The sequence below is a fragment of the Gopherus flavomarginatus genome, chromosome 11 (genome assembly GCF_025201925.1).
Source record: "Gopherus flavomarginatus isolate rGopFla2 chromosome 11, rGopFla2.mat.asm, whole genome shotgun sequence".
NCBI lineage: Eukaryota > Metazoa > Chordata > Testudines > Testudinidae > Gopherus > Gopherus flavomarginatus.
This window is the reverse complement of record NC_066627.1, coordinates 4,591,992-4,617,255: the sequence shown is the minus strand read 5'-3', so window position 1 is coordinate 4,617,255 and position 25,264 is coordinate 4,591,992. Positions and strand designations below refer to the sequence as shown.

Sequence of the window (25,264 nt, the reverse complement as noted above, 5' to 3'; positions counted from 1 at the left end):
GGACGTGGCCCGGGCTGACTTGGCGATCGCCTGAAGGACCCCGACGCGTTTTGGTCCCTGGCTCCGCCCAGGGAGGAACCCCGGCGGAGGGGGCTGCGCGCCCTGTTGGTGCGAGTCTCGGGGAGGCAGCCTGGGGGGCCGGGCGGCGGCGGAGAGCGGAGCGGGGGAGCCGAGGATCAGGCACCGGGAAGGACCCTCTGGAGCCGCGAGGCCCCCAGGCTGGGCGCTGTTGTCTGGCTGTTTGCCTGCTGCTAGGGATACGCGCTGCCGAGCGCGGGGCCACGGGACCCTCCAGGCGGCAGGCGCGGCCCGGGCAGCCTCCGGTCAGCGGGGCGGGTCAGTGGGGGGAGGGGGCGCGAGGACCCCGGGCGTGGGGGGTCAGTGGGGGGAGGGGGCGCGAGGACCCCGGGCGGGGCAGGTCAGTGGGGGGAGGGGGCGCGAGGACCCCGGGCGGGGCGGGTCAGTGGGGGGAGGGGGCGCGAGGACCCCGGGCGGGGCGGGTCAGTGGGGGGAGGGGGCGCGAGGACCCCGGGCGTGGGGGGTCAGTGGGGGGAGGGGGCGCGAGGACCCCGGGCGGGGGGCGGGTCAATGGGGGGAGGAGGCGCGAGGACCCCGAGCGGGGCGGGTCAGTGGGGGGAGGGGGCGCGAGGACCCCGGGGGGGGGTCAGTGGGGGAGGGGGCGCGAGGATCCCCGGCGGGGGGCGGGTCAGTGGGGGGAGGGGGCGCGAGGACCCCGGGCTGGGGGCGGGTCAGTGGGGGGAGGGGGCGCGAGGACCCCGGGCGGGGGGGGTCAGTGGGGACGAGGGAGCGAGGACTTTGGGAGGGGGATCAGTGGGGGGGGGCGCGAGGACCCCGGGCGGGGGGGGTCAGTGGGGGAGGGGGCGCGAGGACCCCGGGCGGGGGGGTCAGTGGGGGGAGGGGGCGCGAGGACCCCGGGCGGGGGGCGGGTCAATGGCGGGAGAGGGCGCGAGGACCCCGGGCGGGGGGCGGGTCAGTGGGGGAGGGGGCGCGAGGACCCCGGGCGGGGGGGTCAGTGGGGGGAGGGGGCGCGAGGACCCCGGGCGGGGGGCGGGTCAATGGCGGGAGAGGGCGCGAGGACCCCGGGCGGGGGGCGGGTCAGTGGGGGAGGGGGCACGAGGACTCCGGGCGGGGGGGGTCAGTGGGGGAGGGGGCGCGAGGATCCCGGGCAGGGGCGGGGTCAGTGGGGGGAGGGGGCGCGAGGACCCCGGGCCGGGGGGAGTGAGTCAGCGGGGCGGGAGCGTGAGGACCCTGGTTCCTGTGTGCCGGGTGGGTTGTTTTCAGGATATTTTCCATGTGTAGCATGTGTGCCTCAGTCTCCCCGATGTGTTGCACAAAGAACGAGGGGGAGGGGCAGGCATCTGTGTAGAAGGCTCCAGAGATCCAAGGAAACTGAGGCACGTGCTGTCTGAACACAAAAGAGTCTGAACCCCCCACTTCATCCCACCCTTGTCCGTCGGGGCTCTCAGGAGCTCCGGCCCCTCGAGTGTGGGCACCACGAGGGCGTTTGGCTTGATGGCTGCCCTGAGCTGGCACCATGGGTGCTTTATCAGTCTCTGGTGCCCCTGGGATGAGACAGGTCAGAGGAGCAAATCCCCAGGCCTTCATCTAGGCTCGTTCACCAGGGGGGTCTTACATGCCGATTTCGGGTCTGGCTTGTGGGCATCATGAGTATATCAGGCCTGGCACCCGGGTGGGCATGCAGGGCAGGGGTCTCAGGAGCACGGGTTGGCATGATCCAGGGATACCCAATGGTTAGAGCACCACAGGGCGTAGCTGGGGGGGGGCGTCTGGCATTGGGTGCTGACCATCCCAGGTGGGTGAGAACCCAGGTATCCTGAGGACCTGGCTTCACTTCCTCTCTTCCCTTGTCTCCTGCCTTCCTTAGCCAGACCCCGCCCTGTCTCCCCCTTCCCTGCCCACCCCATGGCACCCCACCAGTCCTGGCTGCTGCTCATCCTGCTGGCCTCCTGGCCACCACCGGGCTCCTCCGAGACCCGCTACCAGCCTGGGGACCCCATTGTGCTCTACGTCAACAAGGTGGGACCCTACCACAACCCCCAGGAGACCTATCACTACTACCAGCTGCCTGTGTGCTCTCCGGAAAAGATCCGTCACAAGAGCCTGAGCCTCGGGGAGGTCCTGGACGGGGACCGCATGGCCGAGTCCATGTATCAGATCCACTTCCGAGAGAGCGTCGAGAAGACAGTCCTGTGCGTGAAGACGCTCACACTGGATCAGGTAGACTGGGCCCGGATGCCTGGGTCCCATCCCTGGATCAAGGAGGGCGAGCGTGGGTCGATGGGTTTAGAGCAGGAGCTAGCTTCAGTCCCAGGAACAGGGCCTAGGAGCTCAAATCAGGAGCCAGGACTCCTGGGTTCTGTCCCTGGCTCTGGGAGGGGAGTGGGGTCTAGTCATTAGAGCATGGGGGCCTGGGAGCCAGGTCTCCTGGGTTATGTACCCAGCTCTTGGATGGGAGTGGAAGCTAGTAGGTGGGGACTGGGAGCCAGGACTCCTGGGTTCTGTCCACAGCTCTGGGAGGGAGTGGGGTCTAGTGGGAAAGACCAGGAGGGGCTGGGCGCCAGGACTCCTGGGTCCTATGCCATCTGTTTCCCGGCAGGTGGAGCGCCTGCGGCAGGCCATTGAGGAGCTGTACTACTTTGAGTTCGTGGTGGACGACATCCCGCTGCGAGGGTTCGTGGGGTACATGGAGGAGAGCGGTTTTCTGCCCCACAGCCACAAGATTGGGCTGTGGACCCACCTGGACTTCCACCTGGAGTGGAATGGCGACCGCATCATCTATGCCAACGTCAGCGTGCGGGATGTCAAGCCGCACAGCCTGGATGACGTCCATGGGCCTGGGCCCCTCTCCCTGACCTACACCTACAGTGTCCGCTGGTCTGAGACAGCCTCGGAGCGGCGGGGGGAGCGGCGGGGCCGGGGGGATGATGGGGGCTTTTTCCCCCGCACCCTGGAGATCCACTGGCTCTCCATCATCAACTCCATGGTGCTGGTCTTTCTTCTGGTGGGCTTCGTGGTGGTCATCCTCATGCGAGTGCTGAAGAACGACCTGGCCCGGTACAACCTGGACGAAGAAGCTTCCTCCTCCTCCTCTGGGGACGACTTCGACCAGGGCGACAACGGCTGGAAGATCATCCACACTGATGTCTTCCGCTTCCCGCCCTGCCGCAGCCTCCTCTGCGCCGTCCTGGGCGTGGGCAGCCAGTTCCTGGCACTGGGCACCGGCATCATCGCCATGGCCCTGCTGGGCATGTTCAACGTCCATCGGCACGGCGCCATCAACTCCGCCGCCATCCTGCTCTACGCCCTGACCTGCTGCATCTCTGGCTACATCTCCAGCAACTTCTACCGGCAGGTTGGGGGCGAGCGCTGGGTCTGGAACATTGTGTTGACCACCAGCCTCTTCTCTGGTGAGGCCCTGGAGCCCCCCATCTCTGCTCAGGTTCCCCAGGGGTTTCTCTTGCCCAGGGTAGGCAGGTTGGGTGCACCAGGTGGGTCTGTGTGGTGCCCTCTGTTTCTTCAAAGTGCCTTTGGCCTCTCACCACTAGGGCAAAATGTTTAGAGTCTCTATGGCCTCCTAGGGGTGATAGGTTGTGCCTCTCTGGTCCCTCTAGGGAGGTCTCTCTGATTCCGGTGGGAAGCAGAGAGAGTCTCTCTGGTCCCCCTTTGGAAGCCCCTTGGTCCCCTGGAGGAGGTGGTCTGGGTCTCTCTGGTCCCCCTTGGGGAGACTCTATGGTCCCTTTGGGAAGATGGTCTGGGTCTCTTTGGTCCCTCTGATCTGCCCCCTATCCTCCCAGCACCCTTCTTCGTGACGTGGAGTGTGGTGAACTCGGTGCACTGGGCCAATGGCTCGACACAGGCCCTGCCGGCCACCACCATCCTGCTGCTGCTGACGGTCTGGCTGCTGGTGGGCTTCCCCCTCACCGTTATCGGGGGCATCTTCGGCAAGAACCGGGCCGGCACCTTCGACGCACCCTGCCGCACCAAGAACATCGCCCGCGAGATCCCACCACAGCCCTGGTACAAGGCCACGCTGGTGCACATGACCATCGGGGGCTTCCTGCCCTTCAGGTGAGCCCCACCCTACCGCCTTCTGTGTGCCTGCCACCTCACTTCCTGCCCATCCAGTGAGCACCCCCTCCTCTTCCTGTCTGCCATGCTGTCCATAGGAGGCGCCACTGATTCCTGTCTCACTCCTCCCTGCCACTTCCAACCTCACGGGTTGGCACTTTTGTTTCCTGCTTCCTCTTACCTAGACAGTCATGTAACTTTCTCCCGAGGATGCCACTTCCTGTCTTGCCCTTCACCTCTCCGGCCAGCCTATTTGAGCCCCCAAACAGTGGGATCCCACCTCTGCCCCCCAGCTGACCCTGTCTCTCTTTTATCCTCCAGTGCCATCTCTGTGGAGCTCTACTACATCTTTGCCACGGTGTGGGGCCGGGAGCAGTACACCCTCTACGGCATCCTCTTCTTCGTCTTCGCCATCTTGCTGAGCGTAGGCGCCTGCATCTCCATCGCCCTCACCTACTTCCAGCTCTCGGGCGAGGACTACCGCTGGTGGTGGCGCTCAGTGCTCAGCGCCGGCTCCACCGGCGTCTTCATCTTCCTGTACTCCGTCTTCTACTACTCGCGCCGCTCCAACATGTCGGGTGCGGTGCAGACCGTGGAGTTCTTCGGCTACTCCCTTCTCACCGGCTACGTCTTCTTCCTCATGTTGGGCACCGTCTCCTTCTTCGCCTCGCTCAAGTTTATCCGCTACATCTACGTCAACCTCAAGATGGACTGAGACACCCTCTCCAGTTGGCCAGCCACCATGGCCAACTGGTGGGCACGGTTAAATATGACTTCCCTTTAAGATCTCTCTCATTGACTTGGGCTTCTATGGAGTTCCCTTCCCATTGGCCATGATGCTTGGCCAGCTGGTGGATAAAGATGGCGCTCTTAAAGATCTCTTCTCTCATTGGCTGTAATGTCTGGCCAGTCAGCAGCTATGGATCCTCCAAAGAGCTCCCCTTCCATTGGCTGGGACTCTTAAAGAGCTCCCCTCCCATTGACCAAGATGCACAGCCAATCAGCCAGCATGGCAAAAGATGGCGACCCTAAAAAGCGCTCCTCCCATTGGCTGGGACCATTAAGGATCTTACCTTCCTATTGGCTGAAATGTCTGGCCAGTCACAGGGCCCCATTAAAGTTTGCCCCACCTCCCTCATTACCCTTCATTGAGTAGGATGATCAGCTGACTGACCAGTTCACTGCCAGTGGGTGGGCAGCGCTAAAGTTCTCCTGGGATGGGGGACCAGCTACTCCACCCCTATTGGTCAGGAACACTGGCCAGTCAGGTGATGGGAATGGACTGACTGGCCAAGGGCGGGGCTGGTCTGACAGATCAAGACTCGCCCCTTGAGGGGGGATGGGGCAAGGTGTTCAGTTCCCTGGATCCCTGTGAGATTCCCTCAGGGTGGTAAAGCTTGGAAGTGGATCCCTCCCAAAGGGGGACGCACTGGCAGATCCCATGTGAGGCTGCGAGTAGATCCCCATGTGAGATCCCTGCATGTGGTTCGGGCAGATTGTGGATCCCTGGTGGATCTGCTGGATTCATGTGGGGTTGAGAGTGGATCCATTGTGGAAGTGGATCTGCTGCAGTCAGCTGGCTCCCCTCATGGGGATGGGCCCCCACAGATAGCAGGATCCCCCTGGTAGGATGCTAGCAGAGGGAGGCCAAATTCCTTGTGGGGCTGGGAGCAGATCCTATGATGAGATCCCTGGTGGGGAGGAGTAGATCCACCATGGACAATTCGCTGGATCCCTGGGGGCTTCCCCAGATCAACTGGATCCCCTGTGGAGCTGGCAGTAGATCCCCCCATGGCAAGCAGGATTGCCTGGTAAGATCCCTTCTTGGCACAGATCACAGGGGGGGTCAGGATCTAGTGGGGATGGCACAGTATCCCAGAGATTTCAGCGGGGAGGGGCTATACCCCACAACCCCCCCCCACCTCCATTGCTGGCTGCGTGCAGACACCTGTAGTGCTATTGATTTTATATATATATATATATATATATATATATAGGGGGGCTCATGGGTAGCGGGTGGGGGCTGGGGCGATTGATTATTTTATTTTTATTTGATTTGGTTGGTTCTGATGATTTCTTTTTACAGATCTCGGAATAAACTTTGATAATAAAAATTAGCGTGGGGGTGTCTATAGAACCCAGGAGTCCTGGGTCCCGCCTCCCCTCCCAGAGCCGAGGCTAGAACACAGGGGTCTAACCACTGGCTGCTGCTCCCCTCCCCAGGCCAGGGAGAGAACCCAGAAGTCCCAGCTCCCTGACCCTACTCCTCTCCCAGAACCACGGAGAGAACCCAGGAGTCCTGGCTCCCAGCCCCCCCTGCTCTAACCCACTAGACCCCACTCCCCTCCCAGAGCTGGGGAGAGAACCCAGGAGTCCTGGCTCCTGCCCCCCCCCCTTAACCCACCAGACCCCACTCCCCTCCCAGAACCAGGGAGAGAACCCAGGAGTCCTGGCTCCTGCCCCCCCTGCTTTAAACCACTAGACCCCACTCCCCTCCCAGAGCCAGGGAGAGAACCCAGGAGTCCTGGCTCCTGCCCCCCCCCACCCCCGCTTCAACCCACCAGACCCCACTCCCCTCCGAGAACCAGGGAGAGAACCCAGGAGTCCTGGCTCCTGCCCCGCCTGCTTGAACCCACTCGACCCCACTCCGCTCCCAGAGCTGAAGAAAGAACCCAGGAGTCCTGGTTCCCAGCCCCCCGCCGCTTTAACCCACTAGACCCCATTCCCCTCCCAGAACCAGGGAGAGAACCCAGGAGTCCTGGTTCCCAGCCCCCCCCGCTTTAGCCCACTAGACCCCACTCCCCTCCCAGAACCAGGGAGAGAACCCAGGAGTCCTGGCTCCCAGTCCCCCTCCCTGGCTCTATTCCCTAACCCCCACTCTCCTCCCAGAGCCGGGGAGAGAACCCAGGAGTCCGGGCTCCCAGTCCCTCTCCCTGGCTCTATTCCCTAGCCCCCACTCTCCTCCCAGAGCCGGGGAGAGAACCCAGGAGTCCGGGCTCCCAGTCCCTCTCCCTGGCTCTATTCCCTAGCCCCCACTCTCCTCCCAGAGCCGGGGAGAGAACCCAGGAGTCCGGGCTCCCAGTCCCTCTCCCTGGCTCTATTCCCTAGCCCCTACTCTCCTCCCAGAGCCGGGGAGAGAACCCAGGAGTCCGGGCTCCCAGTCCCTCTCCCTGGCTCTATTCCCTAGCCCCTACTCTCCTCCCAGAGCCGGGGAGAGAACCCAGGAGTCCGGGCTCCAGCCCCCCCTCCCTGGCTCTATTCCCTAGCCCCCACTCTCCTCCCAGAGCCGGGGAGAGAACCCAGGAGTCCGGGCTCCCAGTCCCCCTCCCTGGCTCTATTCCCTAACCCCCACTCTCCTCCCAGAGCCGGGGAGAGAACCCAGGAGTCCGGGCTCCCAGTCCTTCTCCCTGGCTCTATTCCCTAGCCCCCACTCTCCTCCCAGAGCCGGGGAGAGAACCCAGGAGTCCGGGCTCCCAGTCCCTCTCCCTGGCTCTATTCCCTAGCCCCCACTCTCCTCCCAGAGCCGGGGAGAGAACCCAGGAGTCCGGGCTCCCAGTCCCCCTCCCTGGCTCTATTCCCTAGCCCCCACTCTCCTCCCAGAGCCGGGGAGAGAACCCAGGAGTCCGGGCTCCCAGCTGTGCGGCGCGGAAGGGGTTAACCTCCGGCCTTTCTCCCGGGCTGGTCTGAGTCTTCCCGGCACACGGAGGGGCGGGGCAAGAGGGACGGGGCCTGGGGCCGCTCTGTCTCCCGGAAGCCGGGACTCGTCTGCTCCTCTCTGCTCACCCCACGTGCTGCTGTGCGGGACTAGCTGGCTGCTGAGCCTCGGCCCCTCCCCCCGTCCTGAGCCCCCCCATTGCAGGGCGCCGCACCCCGCCCCGCTGCCCCCCATTGCAGCCCCCGCACTCCCCCGTCCTGAGCCCCCATTGCAGGGCCCCGCACCTCTCCCCCCGTCCTGAGCCCTCCCCATTGCAGGGCCCCCGCTCCCCGCCGTCCTGAGCCCCCATTGCAGGGCCCCCGCCCAGCTGCCCCCCATTGCAGCCCCCGCACCCCGCCGTCCTGAGCCCCCATTGCAGGGCCCCGCACCTCTCCCCCCGCCTGAGGCTCCCCCATTGCAGGCCCCCCCCCGTCCCCTGATGGAGCCCGACGGGCTGGGCCGGGTCCTGTCCGACCTGCTGCAGCCAGACAACGCCCTGATCCAGCAGGTGGGGGGGAGAACCCAGGAGTCCGGGGCGGGGGCTGACTGAGGGGATGGGGTGGAGAAGGGGATGCTGGGGGGAGCTGACCTCACTGTGGGGGCAGGGGTATTGGGAAAGGAGTGTTGGGGGGCGCTGGGTTGGGGGGCAGGGGGATCTGCCCCCCCCCGACAATCTCTGCTCTCCACCCCAGGCCACGGCCCAGCTGCGTGAGGCCTTTAGACACCCCGAGGTGCTGCCCCAGCTCTGCCAGCTGCTGGCAGGGGCCCCAGACCCCCAGGTGAGTGACCCCCTTCCCCTAGGGGATCCCCATCCCCTTGTCTGACCCCCTGCCCCTGTAGGGGAGCCCCCCTCCCTCTTGCCATCCCCTGTCTGACCCCCCCCTGCCCCCCAGATCCGGCAGCTGGCAGCTGTGCTCCTGCGCCGGCGTCTCACCAAGCACTGGCGGAAGCTGAGCCCCGAGGAGCAGGACAGGTGGGTGCTGGGGCATGAGGGGTCCCCCCATCCCTGTCTGATGGGGCTGGGGTTCAGCGTGCATAAACCCCCCCTTCTCTCTCTCAGGCTGAAGAACTTGGTTCTGGGAGCCCTGCAGCAGGAAGCAGAGTGAGTGTTGGGGGGCAATTCCTCCCCCTCCCCCCACTGCCCCACATTCCCCTCTGCAGCCCCCTTCCTCTCCAGCAGGAAATGAAGGATTTGGGGAGGCCTCTCCTGCCCCTCCCCCCGTGGTCCCTGCAGCCCCCAGACCCCCTGTCCCCATCACCCCAGCTCCCACTGCCCCATCCCTGCAACTCCCAGAGCCCCTTGACCCCCTATTCCCCTTGCAATTCCAAACAGTGTGGGTGTCCCCCAAACCGCTCCTGGGTCCCCCCTCTATCCAACATGCCCCCGACCCATGTCTTCCCCCCCCCCCAGGCACCAGGTCTCGGTGGCCCTGGCCCAGCTGGCCGCGCTGCTGCTGCGGCACCAGGGGTTGGAGCGCTGGCCCCAGCTCCTGCAGCTCATCCAGCAGGGAGTGCGCGGCCCCGACCCCCACCACCGCCAGGTAGAGGGGGCTCTGGGGGTCGGGCAGGGGGCAGGGCCAGGCTGTCTCTCAAACCCCGAACCCCGGTCGATGGAGCTACTGGTTCTGGGGGCCTGGTCGAGGGGCTCTGATCTGGGGGAGTCCAGCTGGGGATTGAGGGTGAAGGGAGGGCATCAGGGGACTGTGATTGCGGGGGTGGCTGGGCAGGGTTAGGTGGGGGGCTGTGATTTTGGGAGTGGATAGGTGGGGGGCTGTGATTGGGGTGGAGGGTGGGCAGGGTTAGGTGGGGGGGGCTGTGATTTGGGGAGTTGGTAGGTGGGGGCTGTGACCCACGGGGTCTCCCTTCCCCGCCTCCTGCAGATCTCGCTGCTGGTGCTGAGCTCGGCGCTGGAGTCGGACCCCGAGGCCTTCGCCCCCCACTACACCGCCCTGCTGCGTCTCTTCCACAGCGCCCTGGGCCAGCGCGGCCAGCCAGGGGTGCTCTACTACGGCCTGCGGGGGCTGGCGGCCATGGCTGCTGGGCTGGGCTCTGACCACCTGGTGAGCCTCGGCCTGCTGAGCCCCCCACCTTCCCCATTCACCCCTGAGCCCCTGTCTGACCCCACCATCCCTCTGAGCCCCCCACCTTCCCTGTGCACCCCTGAGCCCCTGCCTGACCCCACCATCCCTCTGAGCCCCCCACCTTCCCCGTGCACCCCTGAGCCCCTGCCTGGCCCCACCATCCCTCTGAGCCCCCCACCTTCCCCGTGCACCCCTGAGCCCCTGCCTGGCCCCACCATCCCTCTGAGCCCCCCACCTTCCCTGTGCACCCCTGAGCCCCTGCCTGGCCCCACCATCCCCCTGAGCCCCCAAACTTCCTGTGCACCCCTGAGCCCCTGCCTGGCCCCACCATCCCCCTGAGCCTCCCACCTTTCCCATTCACCCCTGAGCCCCATCTCATCCCCTGAGCCCCCTGCTCGCCCCCACGTGCCCCCGAGCCCCCTGCTTGCCCCTGCCTTCCCCACGCATCCCAGAGCCCCTTACCAACTCCACACCCCCCAGAATTCACCATTCCTCCTGAGCCCGTCACCAGAGCCCCCAGACCTTCTATCTGTCCCCCACCGTGCCCTGTTCCCCAGAACCCACCGATCCCCCAACCCCCATACCCCCTTCTCTCTATCCCCTGACTCGCCCAGCCATTCCCTTCAGGAGATGGGGGGATACATTTGTCTCAGGGGTTCCCCCTCATCCTGTCTCTATCTCCACCCCCCAGAATCTCATGCGCTCCCTGGTCCCGAAGGTTATCTCGGCCGTCAGGCAGCTGATTCCTGTTAACGAGGTGAGGGGGGGGATTATTGAGGGGGCACTGGCATGGGGGAGGGGCTGGGGTTGTTATATGGCATGTCGAGGCCCCCTGACCCGGGTGTGTCCGCCCCCCCAGGTGCACGCCAGCGAAGCCATGGAGGTTTTTGATGAGCTGATGGAGAGTGAGGTCTCAGTCATTGTCCAGCATCTCTCTGACGTTGTCGGCTTCTGCCTGGAGGTGAGCCAGGGAACCCAGGCATCTGGGTGGCTGTGAGCCCCCTCCCCCTCCGCAGGGGGACCCAGGCATCCGGGCAACTCCCTGAACGCACACGCAGCTTCACAGGGTTACAGAGATCCCTTCTGAGGAACCCAGGCATCCGGGCAATTCCATGAGCCCCATTCCCCCAGCGGGGAACCCAGATGTCCGGGCACTGCCAACGGTTGCTCCTCTCCCTAGGTGGCGTCGAACCGGGCGCTGGGGGACGCACTGCGGGTGAAGGCGCTTTCCACCCTCAGCTTCCTCATCAAACTGCGGGGCAAGGTAGGTGGGCCGGGGGGCTCAGCGGGATGAGGATTGGGGTTCGGGGACTGCTGGCTGGCTGGGAGGAACAAGGGGGGGCTGGCTGGCGTGGGGGTGGGTTCAGGGCTCAGGGCTCAGGTTCTACCCCCCGCAGGCTGTGCTGAAGCAGCGGCTGCTGCCCCCCGTGCTGGACGCCCTGTTCCCCATCCTGAGCGCGGAGCCCCCCCCGGGACAGCTGGACGCCGAGGACCAGGAGAACGAGGACGAAGGGGATGAGGCCCAGACCCCCAAACATGTGGCTGCCCAGGTAAGCCCCCCAATACCCCTCTGCACTGGGGGTGGGCTGAGGAGCCCGGGGAGAGGGGGCCCCCGGCTGGTATGGGGGGGGAATCCAGAGCCGTTGCCCCCCCCGTCACCCCCATTTCTCCCCCCAGGTGATCGACATGCTGGCCCTGCACCTGCCCCCTGAGAAACTCTTCCCCCAGCTGGTGAGTGCCTGGGGGGCGGGACTGTAGCTGGGGGCAAGGCCTGTGGCTGGCTGGCTCTAGGGCAGGGGTGGGGTGGGGCTGACGGGCTGTGGACAGGCTCTGTGGCTGGTTGTGGGGTGGGCCAGTGACATGGCAGGAGTGGGACCAGCTGGGGGTAGGGCTGGGGCAGGCTGGCTGGGGTCGTGGGGTGGGGCTGTCTGGGGGCAGGGCTATGGGGGGGCCTATGGCTGGCTGGGGTCATGGGGTGGGGCTGGCTAGGGGCAGGGCCATGGGGGGGCCTGTGGCTGGCTGGAGAGGTGAGGCTGGGGCAGGGGGCGTGGCCATTGGAGTGGGGCGGGGCCTGTGACTGGCTAGAGAGGTGAGGCTGGGGCAGGGGGCGTGACCATTTGGGGCAGGGCCTGTGGCTGGCTGGAGGGATGAGGCTGGGGCAGGGGGCGTGGCCATTGGAGTGGGGCGGGGCCTGTGACTGGCTGGTGAGGCTGGGGCAGGGGGCGTGGCCATTGGAGTGGGGCGGGGCCTGTGACTGGCTAGAGAGGTGAGGCTGGGGCAGGGGGCGTGGCCATTTGGGGCGGGGCCTGTGGTTGGCTGGAGGAGGGAGGCTGGGGCAGGAGGCATGGCCATTAGAGTTGGGTGGGGTCTGTGGCTGGCTCTGGGGGCAGTTAACAACCCAATCTCTGCTGTCCCCCCCCAGATGCCGCAGCTGGAGCCGGCCCTGCGGAGCCCCCAGCCCTACGAGCGCAAGGCTGGGCTCATGGTGGTGGCAGTGCTGGCCGAGGGCTGCGGGGATCACATCCGCACCAGGTGGGAGGTTCCCCGGGGGGGCTGTGGGGGGAGAGGGTACGCTGTGGGGTGCTGACTTCATGTTGAGGGTGAATCCTGCTGGGGGGTGGCATTTCTGCTCTGGGGGCCTCTGGACTCAGCAGCAGGGGGTTGGGTACACAGTGTAGTTCTGTCCCCAAGGGAATCGCCACCGGTGGCACTATGGGGCATAGGACACATGCTTGGCAGAGCCCATTGTGATCGGGGGAGAGAGGCTTGTTTTGGGGGGCCTTTAACTGGCCCCTTCTGCCCTCCAGGCACCTACAGGCCTTGCTGGGGGTGATTTGCCGGTCGCTGGCTGATGAGAGCCTGGTGGTGCGAAGCGCAGCCCTCTTCGCCCTGGGGCAGTTCTCGGAGAACCTGCAGGTCAGGGGAGCTGGGGATCAAGGGGTGATGGGAGGGGGCCGGGGGAGGAGGGGTACCATGGCGTCACAGGGTTATTAGGGGGCTGGGGTAGGGAGGGGTGATTGGGGGGTCACGGGGTGATTGGGGGGCTAGGACTGGGGTAAGGAAGGGGCACCAGAGGTTCACAGGCAAATTGGGAGGGGGGCTGGGGTAAGGAGGCACGACTGGAGGGTCACGGGGGGATTGGGGAGCCTGGGTGGATGGAAGGGGGCTGGTGTAAGGGGTCATGGACTGATGGGGGGGCTCTGACTGACTCTCCCCCACTCACCCCCCAGCCCGATATCACGGCCTATGCGGGGGAGGTGCTGCCACTGCTACTGTCCTACATCAGGGGGGTGGAGCTGGCTCGGGGGGGCCACCTGGCCAAGGCCTACTACGCTCTGGAGAACTTCGTGGAGAGTCTCGGTGAGGACCCTGGCGTCCGGGACAGCTCCCCGCCCCTGTCCTGGCTGGGGGACCCTAGCGTCCAGGTCACCCCCTTCTTTCTTCAGTTGGGGAACCCAGGGGTCCGGGTGCACCACCCCATTCCCCTACCTGCCTGCTGGAGAACCCAGGCATCCGGGACATCCCAGTGCTCCTGACCCCTGCCTGAGGAGCTGCCCCACACCCCCCGAACCCAGGCGTCCGGGCAGGGCTGTAACCTCTCCTCGTGCAGGAGCTGGGATCGAGCCATTCCTGCCGGTGCTGATGGAGCAGACGCTGGGGACCCTGCGCAGCCCGGGGGGGCCCCGCCCCAAGGAACTGGCCATCAGCGCACTGGGGGCCATCGGTGAGTGACCCCCCCCCGAACCATCCCCCCACGTCCCCTGGGGCCATGAGTGAGTGACCCCCTGAATCGCCCCCCAGGGGCAGTGGGTGAGTGACCCCACCCAAATCACCCCCTCCACGCCCCCCAGGGGCCATGGGTGAGTGGCCCCCTGAATTGCCCCCCCCGGGACCATGAGTGAGAGACCCCCCCGAACCGCCGCCCCCCCCATGGTTCCCTGGGGCCATGGGTGAGTGACCCCCCCCCCCCATCCTAGGGGCCAATGGTGATTGACTCCCAGGCCCCTCCGGGCCCTGGCTCCCCCTTGGATCCCCAGCCCCCCTGCACTCAGCATCTCCCCCATGGTCAGGTCCTCGTGTCCATCTGACCCCGTGTCTGTCTGTCCGTCCGTCGCAGCCTCGGCCGCCCAGCGCGCCATGGGGCCGTATCTGCCCCACGTCCTGGAGCAGCTTCGCCGCTTCCTGCCCCCCGCCACCCCCCAGGAGCAGCGCCCCCTGCAGTGCCAGGCCGTGGGTGAGTGACCCCGAGCTCACCCCTCCCCCAATCCCTAACCCTGCCCCCCACCACCCCCTACTGCCAGGCCATGGGTGAGTGACCCCTGACCCCACCCCTCCTCCAATCCCTAACCCTGCCCCCCACCACCCCCTACTGCCAGGCCGTGGGTGAGTGACCCCGAGCTCACCCCTCCTCCAATCCCTAACCCTGCCCCCCACCACCCCCTACTGCCAGGCCATGGGTGAGTGACCCCTGACCCCACCCCTCCTCCGATCCCTAACCCTGCCCCCCACCATCCGCCACTGCCAGGCCGTGGGTGAGTGACCCCGACCCCACCCCTCCTCCAATCCCTAACCCTGCCCCCCACCACCCCCTACTGCCAGGCCATGGGTGAGTGACCCCGAGCTCACCCCTCCTCCAATCCCTAACCCTGCCCCCCACCACCCCCTACTGCCAGGCCGTGGGTGAGTGACCCCTGACCCCACCCCTCCTCCGATCCCTAACCCTGCCCCCCGCCGCCCCCTACTGCCAGGCCATGGGTGAGTGACCCCTGACCCCACCCCTCCTCCGATCCCTAACCCTGCCCCCCACCACCCGCCACTGCCAGGCCGTGGGTGAGTGACCCCTGACCCCACCCCTCCTCCAATCCCTAACCCTGCCCCCCACCACCCCCTACTGCCAGGCCATGGGTGAGTGACCCCTGACCCCACCCCTCCCAGTCCCTAACCCTGCCCCCTGCCACCCCCTACTGCCAGGCCGTGGGTGAGTGACCCCTGACCCCACCCCTCCTCCGATCCCTAACCCTGCCCCCCACCACCCGCCACTGCCAGGCCGTGGGTGAGTGACCCCGACCCCACCCCTCCCAGTCCCTAACCCTGCCCCCCGCCACCCCCTACTGCCAGGCCATGGGTGAGTGACCCCGACCCCACCCCTCCTCCAATCCCTAACCCTGCCCCCCACCACCCCCTACTGCCAGGCCATGGGTGAGTGACCCCTGACCCCACCCCTCCCCCAGTCCCTAACCCTGCCCCCTGCCGCCCCCCACTGCCAGGCCATGGGTGAGTGACCCCTGACCCCACCCCTCCCCCAGTCCCTAACCCTGCCCCCTGCCACCCCCCACTGCCAGGCCATGGGTGAGTGACCCCTGACCCCACCCCTCCCCCAGTCCCTAACCCTGCCCCCCGCTGCCCCCTACTGCCAGGCCGTGGGTGAGTGACCCCTGACCCCACCCCTCCCCCAATCCCTAACCCTGCCCCCCGCCGCCCCCCACTGCCAGGCCGTGGGTGAGTGACCCCTGACCCCACCCCTCCCCCAGTCCCTAACCCTGCCCCCCGCTGCCCCCTACTGCCAGGCCGTGGGTGAGTGACCCCTGACCCCACCCCTCCTCCAATCCCTAACCCTGCCCCCTGCCGCCCCCCACTGCCAGGCCGTGGGTGAGTGACGCCTGACCCCACTCCTCCTCCAATCCCTAACCCTGCCCCCCACCACCCCCCACTGCCAGGCCGTGGGTGAGTGACCCCGACCCCACCCCTCCCCCAGTCCCTAACCCTGCCCCCCACCACCCCCTACTGCCAGGCCATGGATGAGTGACCCCTGACCCCACTCCTCCTCCAATCCCTAACCCTGCCCCCCGCCACCCCCCACTGCCAGGCCGTGGGTGAGTGACCCCTGACCCCACTCCTCCTCCAATCCCTAACCCTGCCCCCCGCCACCCCCCACTGCCAGGCCGTGGGTGAGTGACCCCTGACCCCACTCCTCCTCCAATCCCTAACCCTGCCCCCCGCCACCCCCTACTGCCAGGCCGTGGGTGAGTGACCCCTGACCCCACCCCTCCCAGTCCCTAACCCTGCCCCCTGACGCCCCCTACTGCCAGGCCGTGGGTGAGTGACCCCTGACCCCACCCCTCCTCCGATCCCTAACCCTGCCCCCTGCCGCCCCCCACTGCCAGGCCATGGGTGAGTGACCCCTGACCCCACCCCTCTCAGTCCCTAACCCTGCCCCCCGCCACCCCCTACTGCCAGGCCGTGGGTGAGTGACCCCGACCCCACCCCTCCCAGTCCCTAACCCTGCCCCCTGCCGCCCCCCACTGCCAGGCCGTGGGTGAGTGACCCCGACCCCACCCCTCCCAGTCCCTAACCCTGCCCCCTGCCGCCCCCCACTGCCAGGCCGTGGGTCAGTGACCCCTGACCCCACCCCTCCCCCAGTCCCTAACCCTGCCCCCTGCCGCCCCCCACTGCCAGGCCATGGGTGAGTGACCCCTGACCCCACTCCTCCTCCAATCCCTAACCCTGCCCCCCGCCACCCTCTACTGCCAGGCCATGAGTGAGTGACCCCACTCCTCCCCCAGTCCCTAACCCTGCCCCCTGCCGCCCCCTACTGCCAGGCCGTGGGTGAGTGACCCCGACCCCACCCCTCCCAGTCCCTAACCCTGCCCCCTGCCGCCCCCCACTGCCAGGCCGTGGGTCAGTGACCCCGACCCCACCCCTCCCAGTCCCTAACCCTGCCCCCTGCCGCCCCCCACTGCCAGGCCGTGGGTCAGTGACCCCTGACCCCACCCCTCCCCCAGTCCCTAACCCTGCCCCCTGCCGCCCCCCACTGCCAGGCCATGGGTGAGTGACCCCTGACCCCACTCCTCCTCCAATCCCTAACCCTGCCCCCCGCCACCCTCTACTGCCAGGCCATGAGTGAGTGACCCCACTCCTCCCCCAGTCCCTAACCCTGCCCCCTGCCGCCCCCCACTGCCAGGCCGTGGGTGAGTGACCCCTGACCCCACCCCTCCTCCCATCCCTAACCCTGCCCCCTGCCGCCCCCAACTGCCAGGCCGTGGGTGAGTGACCCCTGACCCCACCCTTCCTCCAATCCCTAACCCTGCCCCCTGCCGCCCCCCACTGCCAGGCCATGGGTGAGTGACCCCGAGCTCACCCCTCCTCCAATCCCTAACCCTGCCCCCCACCACCCCCTACTGCCAGGCCGTGGGTGAGTGACCCCGAGCTCACCCCTCCTCCAATCCCTAACCCTGCCCCCCACCACCCCCTACTGCCAGGCCATGGGTGAGTGACCCCGACCCCACCCCTCCTCCAATCCCTAACCCTGCCCCCCACCACCCCCTACTGCCAGGCCGTGGGTGAGTGACCCCACCCCTCCTCCGATCCCTAACCCTGCCCCCTGCCTCCCCCCACTGCCAGGCCATGGGTGAGTGACCCCTGACCCCACCCCTCTCAGTCCCTAACCCTGCCCCCCGCCGCCCCCTACTGCCAGGCCGTGGGTGAGTGACGCCTGACCTCACCCCTCTCAGTCCCTAACCCTGCCCCCCGCCACCCCCTACTGCCAGGCCGTGGGTGAGTGACCCCGGACCCCACCCTCCCCAAGTCCCTAACCCTGCCCCCTGCCGCCGCCCACTGCCAGGCCATGGGTGAGTGACCCCTGACCTCACCCCTCCCCCAGTCCCTAACCCTGCCCCCTGCTGCCCCCCACTGTCAGGCCATGGGTGAGTGACCCCTGACCCCATCCCTCCCCCAGTCCCTAACCCTGCCCCCCGCCGCACCCCACTGCCAGGCCATGGGTGAGTGACCCCTGACCCCACCCCTCCTCCAATCCCTAACCCTGCCCCCCACCACCCCCTACTGCCAGGCCGTGGGTGAGTGACCCCTGACCCCATCCCTCCCCCAGTCCCTAACCCTGCCCCCCGCCGCACCCCACTGCCAGGCCGTGGGTGAGTGACCCCTGACCCCACCCCTCCTCCAATCCCTAACCCTGCCCCCTGCCGCCCCCCACTGCCAGGCCATGGGTGAGTGACCCCACCCCTCCTCCAATCCCTAACCCTGCCCCCCGCCTCCCCCCACTGCCAGGCCATGGGTGAGTGACCCCTGACCCCACTCCTCCTCCAATCCCTAACCCTGGCCCCCACCACCCCCCACTGCCAGGCCGTGGGTGAGTGACCCCTGACCCCACTCCTCCTCCGATCCCTAACCCTGCCCCCTGCCTCACCCCAGGAGCAGCGCTCCCTGGAGTGCCTGGCTGTGGGTGAGTGGACCCCCCGCCCAGCCACAGTGTCTGATGCTCCCCTCCCCTACAGAGACGCTGGGGGTGCTGGTGCGTGCGCTGGGGCGTGAGGCTGTGGGACCCTTGGCGGAAGAGAGCTGCCAGCTGGGCCTGGGCCTGGCCGAGGGGCAGGGTGACCCCGACCTACGGCGCTGCACGTGAGTGACCCCCCCAGCCTCTCCCAGGTGGTGCCCCTACTCCCCCAACCTGCAGCCCTTGACCCCCATCTCACCCTAGGTACAGCCTCTTCGCCGCGCTCTCCTGTGTCATGGGGGACGACCTGGCCCCCCACCTGCCCCAGATCACCACCCTGCTTCTCTACTCCCTCAAATCCACCGAGGGCCTCGTGGTGAGTTCCCTGCCTCCTTTCCTCCAGGGCTGCTAGCTTCCCCCCAAGCAGTGCCCCTGGCCAGTCTGGGGCTGGGAGCGTCGTTGTCCTCCCCCACCACGACCCCCCAGCCGTGCCTTGGGGAAGGGAGTGCCCCCCCCCTCGCCATGTCCCTGCTGGCTAGGTGGAGGAGGGGACCTTGGAGTTGCGAGCTTCCCCCCAAACAGTGCCCCCCCACACACCCCATGTCCCTGCTGGCTAGGTGGAGGAGGGGACCTTGGGGCTGCAAGCTTCCCCCCTAACGGTGCTCCCGCAAACCGGGGCGTGGGGGGAAGGGACTCAGGCTGGGGGGCACCGGGGGGTGTTGGGGGAAGGGGAAATGCCCCCTATCATGTCATGACCTGCCCCCGTCGCCCCCAGCCCCCTGCTGGAGGCACCAGCTCCTTCCTGCTGTTCGAAGACGAGGAGGAGGAGGCCGAGGTGGAGGAGGAGGAAGATCTGGACGGGGAGGACGACGAGGAGGAGGAGGAAGAGCTGTTCGGGTATAGCAGGGGCAGAGCTGTGGGGGGTGGCCCGGGCAGGGGGAGGGGAGCCCTGGGTGGGAGTGGAGTCTGAGGGGGCTGGAGATGGGGGGCCAGTGGGGCTGAGGTGGGGGAGGGGGGCCGTTGGAGGAGGTGGGGGCTGTAGCCGGTGAGGGAGGGACACTTGGGGGGAGGACCCCTCCCTGACCCTGCCCCCCCCCCAGGCTGAGCGTGGAAAGTGCCTACGTGGACGAGAAGGAGGATGCTTGCGCCGCCCTGGGGGAGATCGCAGCAAACGCCAGGTATGGGGGGGGGTATTGAGGCAGCTGCCCTGGGGGGAGGGGGGCTGGGGGGGGCCGTATCTCTGGGGGCCCTAACCCGTCCATCTGTCTGTCCCAGTGTCGCCTTCCTGCCCTACCTGGAGAGCTGCATCCTGGGGGTCTTCCAGCTGCTGGAGGTAGCAAGGGGCAGGGGGTCTGGGGACTGGGCGAGGTTGGGGGAGGGGAGGATTTGGGGGGCAGTGAGGGGTTAGCGATAGTGGGTGGGGGTGGGAGGTGCAGGCTGGGGGGGCCCAGAGTTACCCCTTTCCTCGCTGATCTGGGGAACTGATGGGGTAATGGGGGGATCAGGGAGCTGTGACCCTCCCCTTCAACTCCCCCCCCTCCCTCCAGTTCCCCCACCTGGGGGTCCGGAAAGCCGCCTACGAAGCCCTGGGCCAGTTCTGCATTGCGCTGCACCGGGTCTGTGAGCGGGACCCTTCCGAGCCCCACGCTGCTGGTGAGTTGGGGGAGGGACCCCACACCTGGCTGGGCCGGGGGGGCAGGAGCGGGAGCTGCCAGGGGCAGCTCGCAGCCCCAGGGTCAGCGGGGGAACCTTGCGGGGGCTGGGGGAGGGGAGCACCGCTGGGGGAAGCTCACAGCCCCAGGGCCAGGGTGAGAAGATCACAGGGCGGGGGCAGGCGGGCACCGCTGGGGGAAGCTCACAGCCCTGGGGCCAGGGTGGGAAGTTCGCAGGGCCGGGGCGGGGGGGCACCGCTGGGAGAAGCTCGCAGCCCCGGGGCCAGGGTGGGAAGATCACAGGGGCGGGGGGCACCACTGGGGGAAGCTCGCTGCCCCGGGGCCAGGGTGGGAAGTTCACAGGGCAGGGGGGCACCGCTGGGGGAAGCTCGCAGCCCCGGGACAAGGGTGGGAAGATCACAGGGCGGGGGGGCATCGTTGGGGGAAGCTCGCAGCCCCGGGGCCAGGGTGGGAAGATCACAGGTTGGGGGAGGGGGGCACCGCTGGGGGAAGCTCACAGCCCCGGGGCCAGGGTGGGAAGTTCGCAGGGGGGTTGCGGGGGGCACCGCTGGGGCAGCTCGCAGCCCCAGGGTCAGCGGGGGGAGCTTGCGGGGGCTGGGGAAGGGGGGCACCGCTGGGGGAAGCTCGCAGCCCCGGGGCCAGGGTGGGGAGCTGGCGGGGTGCGAGGGGCACCGTGGGGGAAGCTCGCAGCCCCGCACTGACACCCTCTCCCCCCACCCCCCCTAGCGCTGCAGCGGCTGCTGGGCGTGGTGCTGCCGGCCATGGCGCGGGCCGTGCACCGGGAGCGGGAGCGGCTGGTGGCCATGGCGGTGCTGGAGGTGCTGGGCGCAGTACTCACCGCCTGCCGGCAGGAGGCGCTACAGAGCCCGGGGCACCTGGCCGAGCTCTGCGGGGCCCTTCGCGCCGTGCTGGAGAGGAAGGTACCGACTGGGGGGGGACACGGGGCTTTTGCCCTCTGGGAGTGGGGGTGGAACGTAGAGGGCTCGATGGAGGAGGGGGGGACTGGTTGGCTTCGGGGCTGGGGTAGGACACAGGGGGATCAGGAGAGGACTGGGTGGTTTGGGGGGGGCGACGGGAAGGGGGGGTTCGGGGGTCCCAGTACTGAGCTCTACCCCCGCCCCCCAGACAGCCTGCCAGGACGACGGCTTGGATGAGGAAGATGAAGAGGATGAAGAACAGGTGATTCGGGGGGTGGGGGTGGGGGAGCTCTGTGGGGCTGCATGGAGCAGAGGGGCTGGAGATCGGGGGGAGGGGAGGGAGGAGGAAGTGGGAGATCTGGGGGGTTGGGAGGTGGGGGCTGCAGGGTGGGGGATTTGGGAACTGAGGGTCGGAGAGGTAGTTGGGGGTTATGGGGGATGCAGGGTGGGGGCTGGGGAGTAATGGGGGATTTAGGGGGTGGGGGATTTGGAGTTGGGGGTTCTGAAGGGCCATGGGGGCTGTAGGGGTGATGGGAGATTTAGGGGGGTAGGGCGTGGGATTTGGGGATGGGGTGGAGGGATTGTTGGGGGTTCTGAGGGGCCATGGGGAATGCAGGGCAGAGGGCTGTGGGGGTGATGGGAGATTTAGGGGGACAGGGCAGGGGATTTGGGGAGTGGGGTGGGGGAGGTTCTGAGGGGCCATGGGGGATGCAGACCTGGGGGGTGATGGAGGATTTAGGGGGACAGGGCAGGGCATTTCAGGATGGGGTCAGAGGAGTTGTTGGGGTTTCTGGGGGGCTCTGGGGAGCTGGGGGACTTTGGGGGGGCAGGGCTGGGCCTGTGGGGTGATGGGGGATTCAGGGGGGCTGTGAGTGCAGCGGGGCTCACCCCCATTACCCCCAGGCGGAGTACGACGCCATGCTGCTGGAGTATGCGGGGGAGGGGATCCCCGCTCTGGCCACGGCCGCAGGGGGCGACGCCTTCGCCCCGTATTTTGCTGGCTTCCTGCCCCTGCTGCTCAACAAAATGGTGAGTGTGTGTGTGTGCACGCGCCCCTCCCCCGGGACCCAGGCATCCGGGCCGGTTCCTCCTCCTCCTCTCTCCCCCTCTCCACCGGGACCCAGGTGTCCGGGCTGGTTCCCCCTTTGTGCCCTCCCCCTATGGGGACTCAGACATCAGGGCCAGTTCCCCCTTTCTGGCCTCACTCCCCATGGGGACCCAGGCATCCGGGATGGTTCCCCCTTCTCCCATTGCCCCCCCCTTCCCCTCCCAGGGGTCCAGGCAGGTTTCCTCTGCTCCACTGAACCCGGGCGGCTGTGGGCTCCCCCCTCACCCCCTGCTGAACGCAGGCCCCTGGACCCCCTCCCTGTCCCCCCAGAAGCCCAGCTGCTCGGTGGCTGAGCGCTCCTTCGCCGTGGGGACACTGGCGGAGACACTGGGGGGGCTGGGCCAGGCCACGGCCCCTTTTGTGCCCCGGCTCCTTCCCCCCTTCCTGGCGGCTGCCCGGGACTCTGACCCCGAAGTGCGGAGCAATGGCGTCTTTGCACTGGGGGTGCTTGCCGAGCACGGCGGGGAGGCCCTGCTGCCGTATCCTGACCCACAGCGGGGGCTATGGGATGCGGGGGGCTGCCTGACCCACAGCGCAGGCATGGGGATTATGCGGGTTACTAGGGGTCATGGATGGGTTGCGCGGTAGGGAGGGGGGTATCATGGGGGGGGGTGTCTTACCTGGGGGGTTTCTGCTGTGGGGAGGCCAGGGGTACATGGGGGTGATAAGCTGTGGAGTGGATTGGAGGGAGGGCCCCTTGCTGCCCCCCTTTTCCTTAACCCCTGCCCCCCAGACACTACCCTAAGATTCTGGCCCTGCTGGCCGGGGGCAGCGCCCAGGAGTCGAGCGCCCGCGTCCGGGACAACGTCTGTGGGGCCGTCGCCCGCATGATCCTGAGCCAACCCCAGGCCCTGCCCCTCAGCCAGGTAAGGGGGCATGATGGGGGCTTTCGCCGGGAGGCGGGGAATGGGGCGTGGAGCCTTGTCCCTCTAGGGGGCACGGGGAGCGGGGCCTTTCCTCTCTGGGGGGGCGGGAGGCGGGGCTTTGTCCCTTTAGGGGGTGCCAGTGGGGGAGGGGCAGGACTTTTTCCCTCTAGGGGGCCTGGCCCCAGCCGGCCGGGGGGCTAGCTGGGGGTCTAACGGATCTCCCCCCAGGTGTTCCCCGCCCTGCTCCGCTCCCTGCCCCTCACGGAGGATTTTGAGGAGAATAAAACTGTTTTCCGCTGCATCAGTTTCCTGTATGAGAACGCCCCGCAGCAGGTACCGCCCCATGGGGGGCCTGGAGGCAAGCTGGGGGGGCTCCTGTTCCAGTGGGTGATGGGGACTGATCTGGGGGGGGGGATTTGGGTGGGCTGTGGGGGTCCCAGTTCCAGGAACAAGGGGTCTTCTGGGGGCTCTTATCTGGAAGTTTGGGAGGGTTAAATCCCTTGACTAAGGGAGTTGCGGGGGTGACTTTGGGGGTGGGGATGGGGGGATTCTCTGGCGGGTGACAGGATGAGGGTATCGGGGTCTCACCGCTGTCCCCCCCCCCCAGGTGCTGCAGCAGGTGGGGGAGGTGGTGCGGGCCAGTAGCACTGTCCTGGGAACCGACCATCTCCCGGCAGGTAAGTTGGGGGGTGTCTGAAAGGGACGGGGCTGGGGATCCCGCCATTGAGCAAGAGGGGGTGTCTCTCCCCCTCACCTTCCCCTGCCTTGGGACGCAGGATCCTGAGGGTGTCTCTCCTGTCTAACCCCCCCGGCTCTCCCCAGATGCCCAGGTCTCCCTTCTCTCCCTGCTGCGGCATCTCTCCGCCCACTGCCCCACGGAGTTCCAGGCAGCCTTGCTGGCCCTGCCCCCCAACGCCAGCGCCCAGATCAGTGAGGCCCTCAGCTCAGCATGAGGTGAGTGGGGCGGAATGAGGAGGTGGAGGGTCCTACCGAGAACGACTCTCACCGCACCTTTTCTCCCCGACAGGGACACGGCCCTTCCTTGGTCAAGTGACCCCGGCGAGTACAGTCAAGCCCCCTCTGCCTGTTCTCCCCCCAAATGGCCAGCTCTGGGCCCCCTAGATTGTTCTCATCATTGGGGAGGCCCTTCAGGGCATATGATTGAACTCTCTGCCTGAATCCAACGCCATCGTGGGGAGGACTCTGTGGTCTTGTCTGCTCTGCCTGTCTTCTCACTCGCCATCACTGAAGAAGGGATCAGAGTACTGTTTGGTCACCAGTTTCCTGTAACTTTCACCCACTGCCCACGTGGAAGGGTAGCTCCTGGCATTCACCAGGGCTGCCTGTAGTTCGATTTCCTCCACCAATGTAAGAACGAATTAGAGATGTGGTGTGAATGGATTCTGCATGTACCTGTCACCAGTGGGAGGAGGACTTCAGTTACGGTGTTCGATCCTTCTTCTGCCTCTATGCAGCACTGGTGTGGGAAGAAACCAAGTCACGTTGTGATCTGGTTCTGTCGGTGGTTAGCACCATCGTCATGGTGTTGAACAGGATCCTCCCATGTATTTCACTGTGGATTTGAGGGCCAGTCTCACCTGCAATTGTTGCTGCATTAAAAAGGGGGGTATTAGTCTCATTGTTATCCAGTTGCCTGTAGTTTTTGGATCCTGTTGCTTGTCTGTATTTATTCTCCCTCTGCTGCTAGGAGTTGCATCACTAACCGGTTCACCTGTAGTTTTTTCACCTAGCACACTCATGGGATGACCATGTTCAGCTGCTTCACTGTTGCCAAGAGGGAGGATTTTTGTCTGGCTGTTCAAGCACCTTGCCTGTTCTTTCACCCACCATGGCTGCAGGGAGTCTGAATCCTGTAGTTACCCCGGTTCACCTGTTGGTTTGTCACCCCCAGCCAAAAGAAGAGGGGTTTTCTTTGCTCAGTTTGCCTGTAGCTTTTCAGTAACCAGCATCTCACATGGGAGTCTATCTTGCTGTTACTCATCCTATGGAGTTAACTTCCACGTGTGAACCAGTGTGCCTGTTTCATCCCTCCCCCACTGCAGGGGTGAGCCTCAGTTGCATTGTCATCTAGGCCGCCTGTATTTCTTCACCCGCTATCTACTGCAGCGTTTCAGCCTTGGCATTAATATGTTGGACTGTATCTTCCAATGACAGCGGGAGAATTGACTCACAGGGTGAGTGGTCCAGCTGTGTCTTCACCTATCACCACGAGGGTGGTTTTGTCTCAGTGCCAGTCTGCTCTGCCTGTATGTTTTCACCTTGAGAGAAGCGGTTTCCATCCTGTTTCTTAATCAGTTCACCTGTGATTTTACTTTTCACCTGCCACTGGCCGCGTGTATTTGTCTGGTTGTTCACTCGGCTGACGTTCTTCCCCTGCTAGAGCAGCCAACATTCTTAGTGCTGGTGGTGTTCTGGGGTGGTTCTAGGTCTGAGCAATACCCCCTGTTCCTGTATTTAACACCTCTTTGACGGTTGTTTTTTTTGGATAAGAGAAAATCTATATTCTATACCTTGGAATAAAATAACGTTTGCCTGAGACAGCGGGACTCTTTGGGATTGTGGGA

At 66.3% G+C, this 25,264-nt stretch overlaps 2 protein-coding genes and 1 long non-coding RNA gene across 10 annotated transcripts; 2 read left to right on the top strand and 1 right to left on the bottom strand.

Annotated features, from left to right (window-relative positions):
• Positions 1 to 174: 174 nt before the first annotated feature.
• TM9SF1 (transmembrane 9 superfamily member 1) lies at positions 175 to 5,054 on the top strand. 6 transcript variants are annotated; one of them, XM_050919070.1, is made up of 5 exons: positions 175 to 295; positions 1,911 to 2,259; positions 2,639 to 3,449; positions 3,837 to 4,110; positions 4,432 to 5,054. In XM_050919070.1, exons 2-5 carry the CDS (start codon positions 1,945 to 1,947, stop codon positions 4,823 to 4,825), a joined length of 1,794 nt encoding a protein of 597 aa, XP_050775027.1. In that variant the 5' UTR covers positions 175 to 295; positions 1,911 to 1,944; the 3' UTR covers positions 4,826 to 5,054. The 6 variants fall into 6 exon arrangements, with proteins under 6 accessions (XP_050775027.1, XP_050775026.1, XP_050775028.1 ...); XM_050919069.1 differs by having other exon boundaries at positions 1,907 to 2,259; XM_050919071.1 differs by having other exon boundaries at positions 175 to 323.
• Positions 5,055 to 6,092: 1,038 nt separating this feature from the next.
• On the bottom strand, positions 6,093 to 6,955 carry LOC127031986 (uncharacterized). Its single transcript, XR_007768686.1, has 2 exons — positions 6,900 to 6,955; positions 6,093 to 6,660 (listed from the first exon to the last, which is right to left on the bottom strand). It is a non-coding gene; the product is annotated as an uncharacterized LOC127031986 (long non-coding RNA).
• Positions 6,956 to 8,106: 1,151 nt separating this feature from the next.
• On the top strand, positions 8,107 to 25,236 carry IPO4 (importin 4). Of its 3 annotated transcripts, XM_050919081.1 has the most exons (32): positions 8,107 to 8,130; positions 8,240 to 8,312; positions 8,497 to 8,583; positions 8,698 to 8,777; positions 8,865 to 8,906; positions 9,216 to 9,345; positions 9,685 to 9,864; positions 10,577 to 10,642; positions 10,745 to 10,846; positions 11,066 to 11,149; positions 11,283 to 11,435; positions 11,563 to 11,616; positions 12,308 to 12,417; positions 12,693 to 12,801; positions 13,116 to 13,245; positions 13,496 to 13,609; positions 14,003 to 14,119; positions 18,177 to 18,300; positions 18,380 to 18,491; positions 18,891 to 19,012; positions 19,216 to 19,293; positions 19,391 to 19,448; positions 19,663 to 19,768; positions 20,515 to 20,708; positions 20,914 to 20,967; positions 21,609 to 21,734; positions 22,084 to 22,292; positions 22,547 to 22,679; positions 22,908 to 23,012; positions 23,287 to 23,356; positions 23,502 to 23,633; positions 23,707 to 25,236. In XM_050919081.1, exons 2-31 carry the CDS (start codon positions 8,244 to 8,246, stop codon positions 23,630 to 23,632), a joined length of 3,249 nt encoding a protein of 1,082 aa, XP_050775038.1. In that variant the 5' UTR covers positions 8,107 to 8,130; positions 8,240 to 8,243; the 3' UTR covers position 23,633; positions 23,707 to 25,236. The 3 variants fall into 3 exon arrangements, with proteins under 3 accessions (XP_050775038.1, XP_050775036.1, XP_050775039.1); XM_050919079.1 differs by lacking the exon at positions 8,107 to 8,130 and having other exon boundaries at positions 8,216 to 8,312; XM_050919082.1 differs by lacking the exons at positions 8,107 to 8,130; positions 8,240 to 8,312; positions 9,216 to 9,345 and having other exon boundaries at positions 8,562 to 8,583.
• The last annotated feature ends 28 nt before the right edge of the window (positions 25,237 to 25,264 follow it).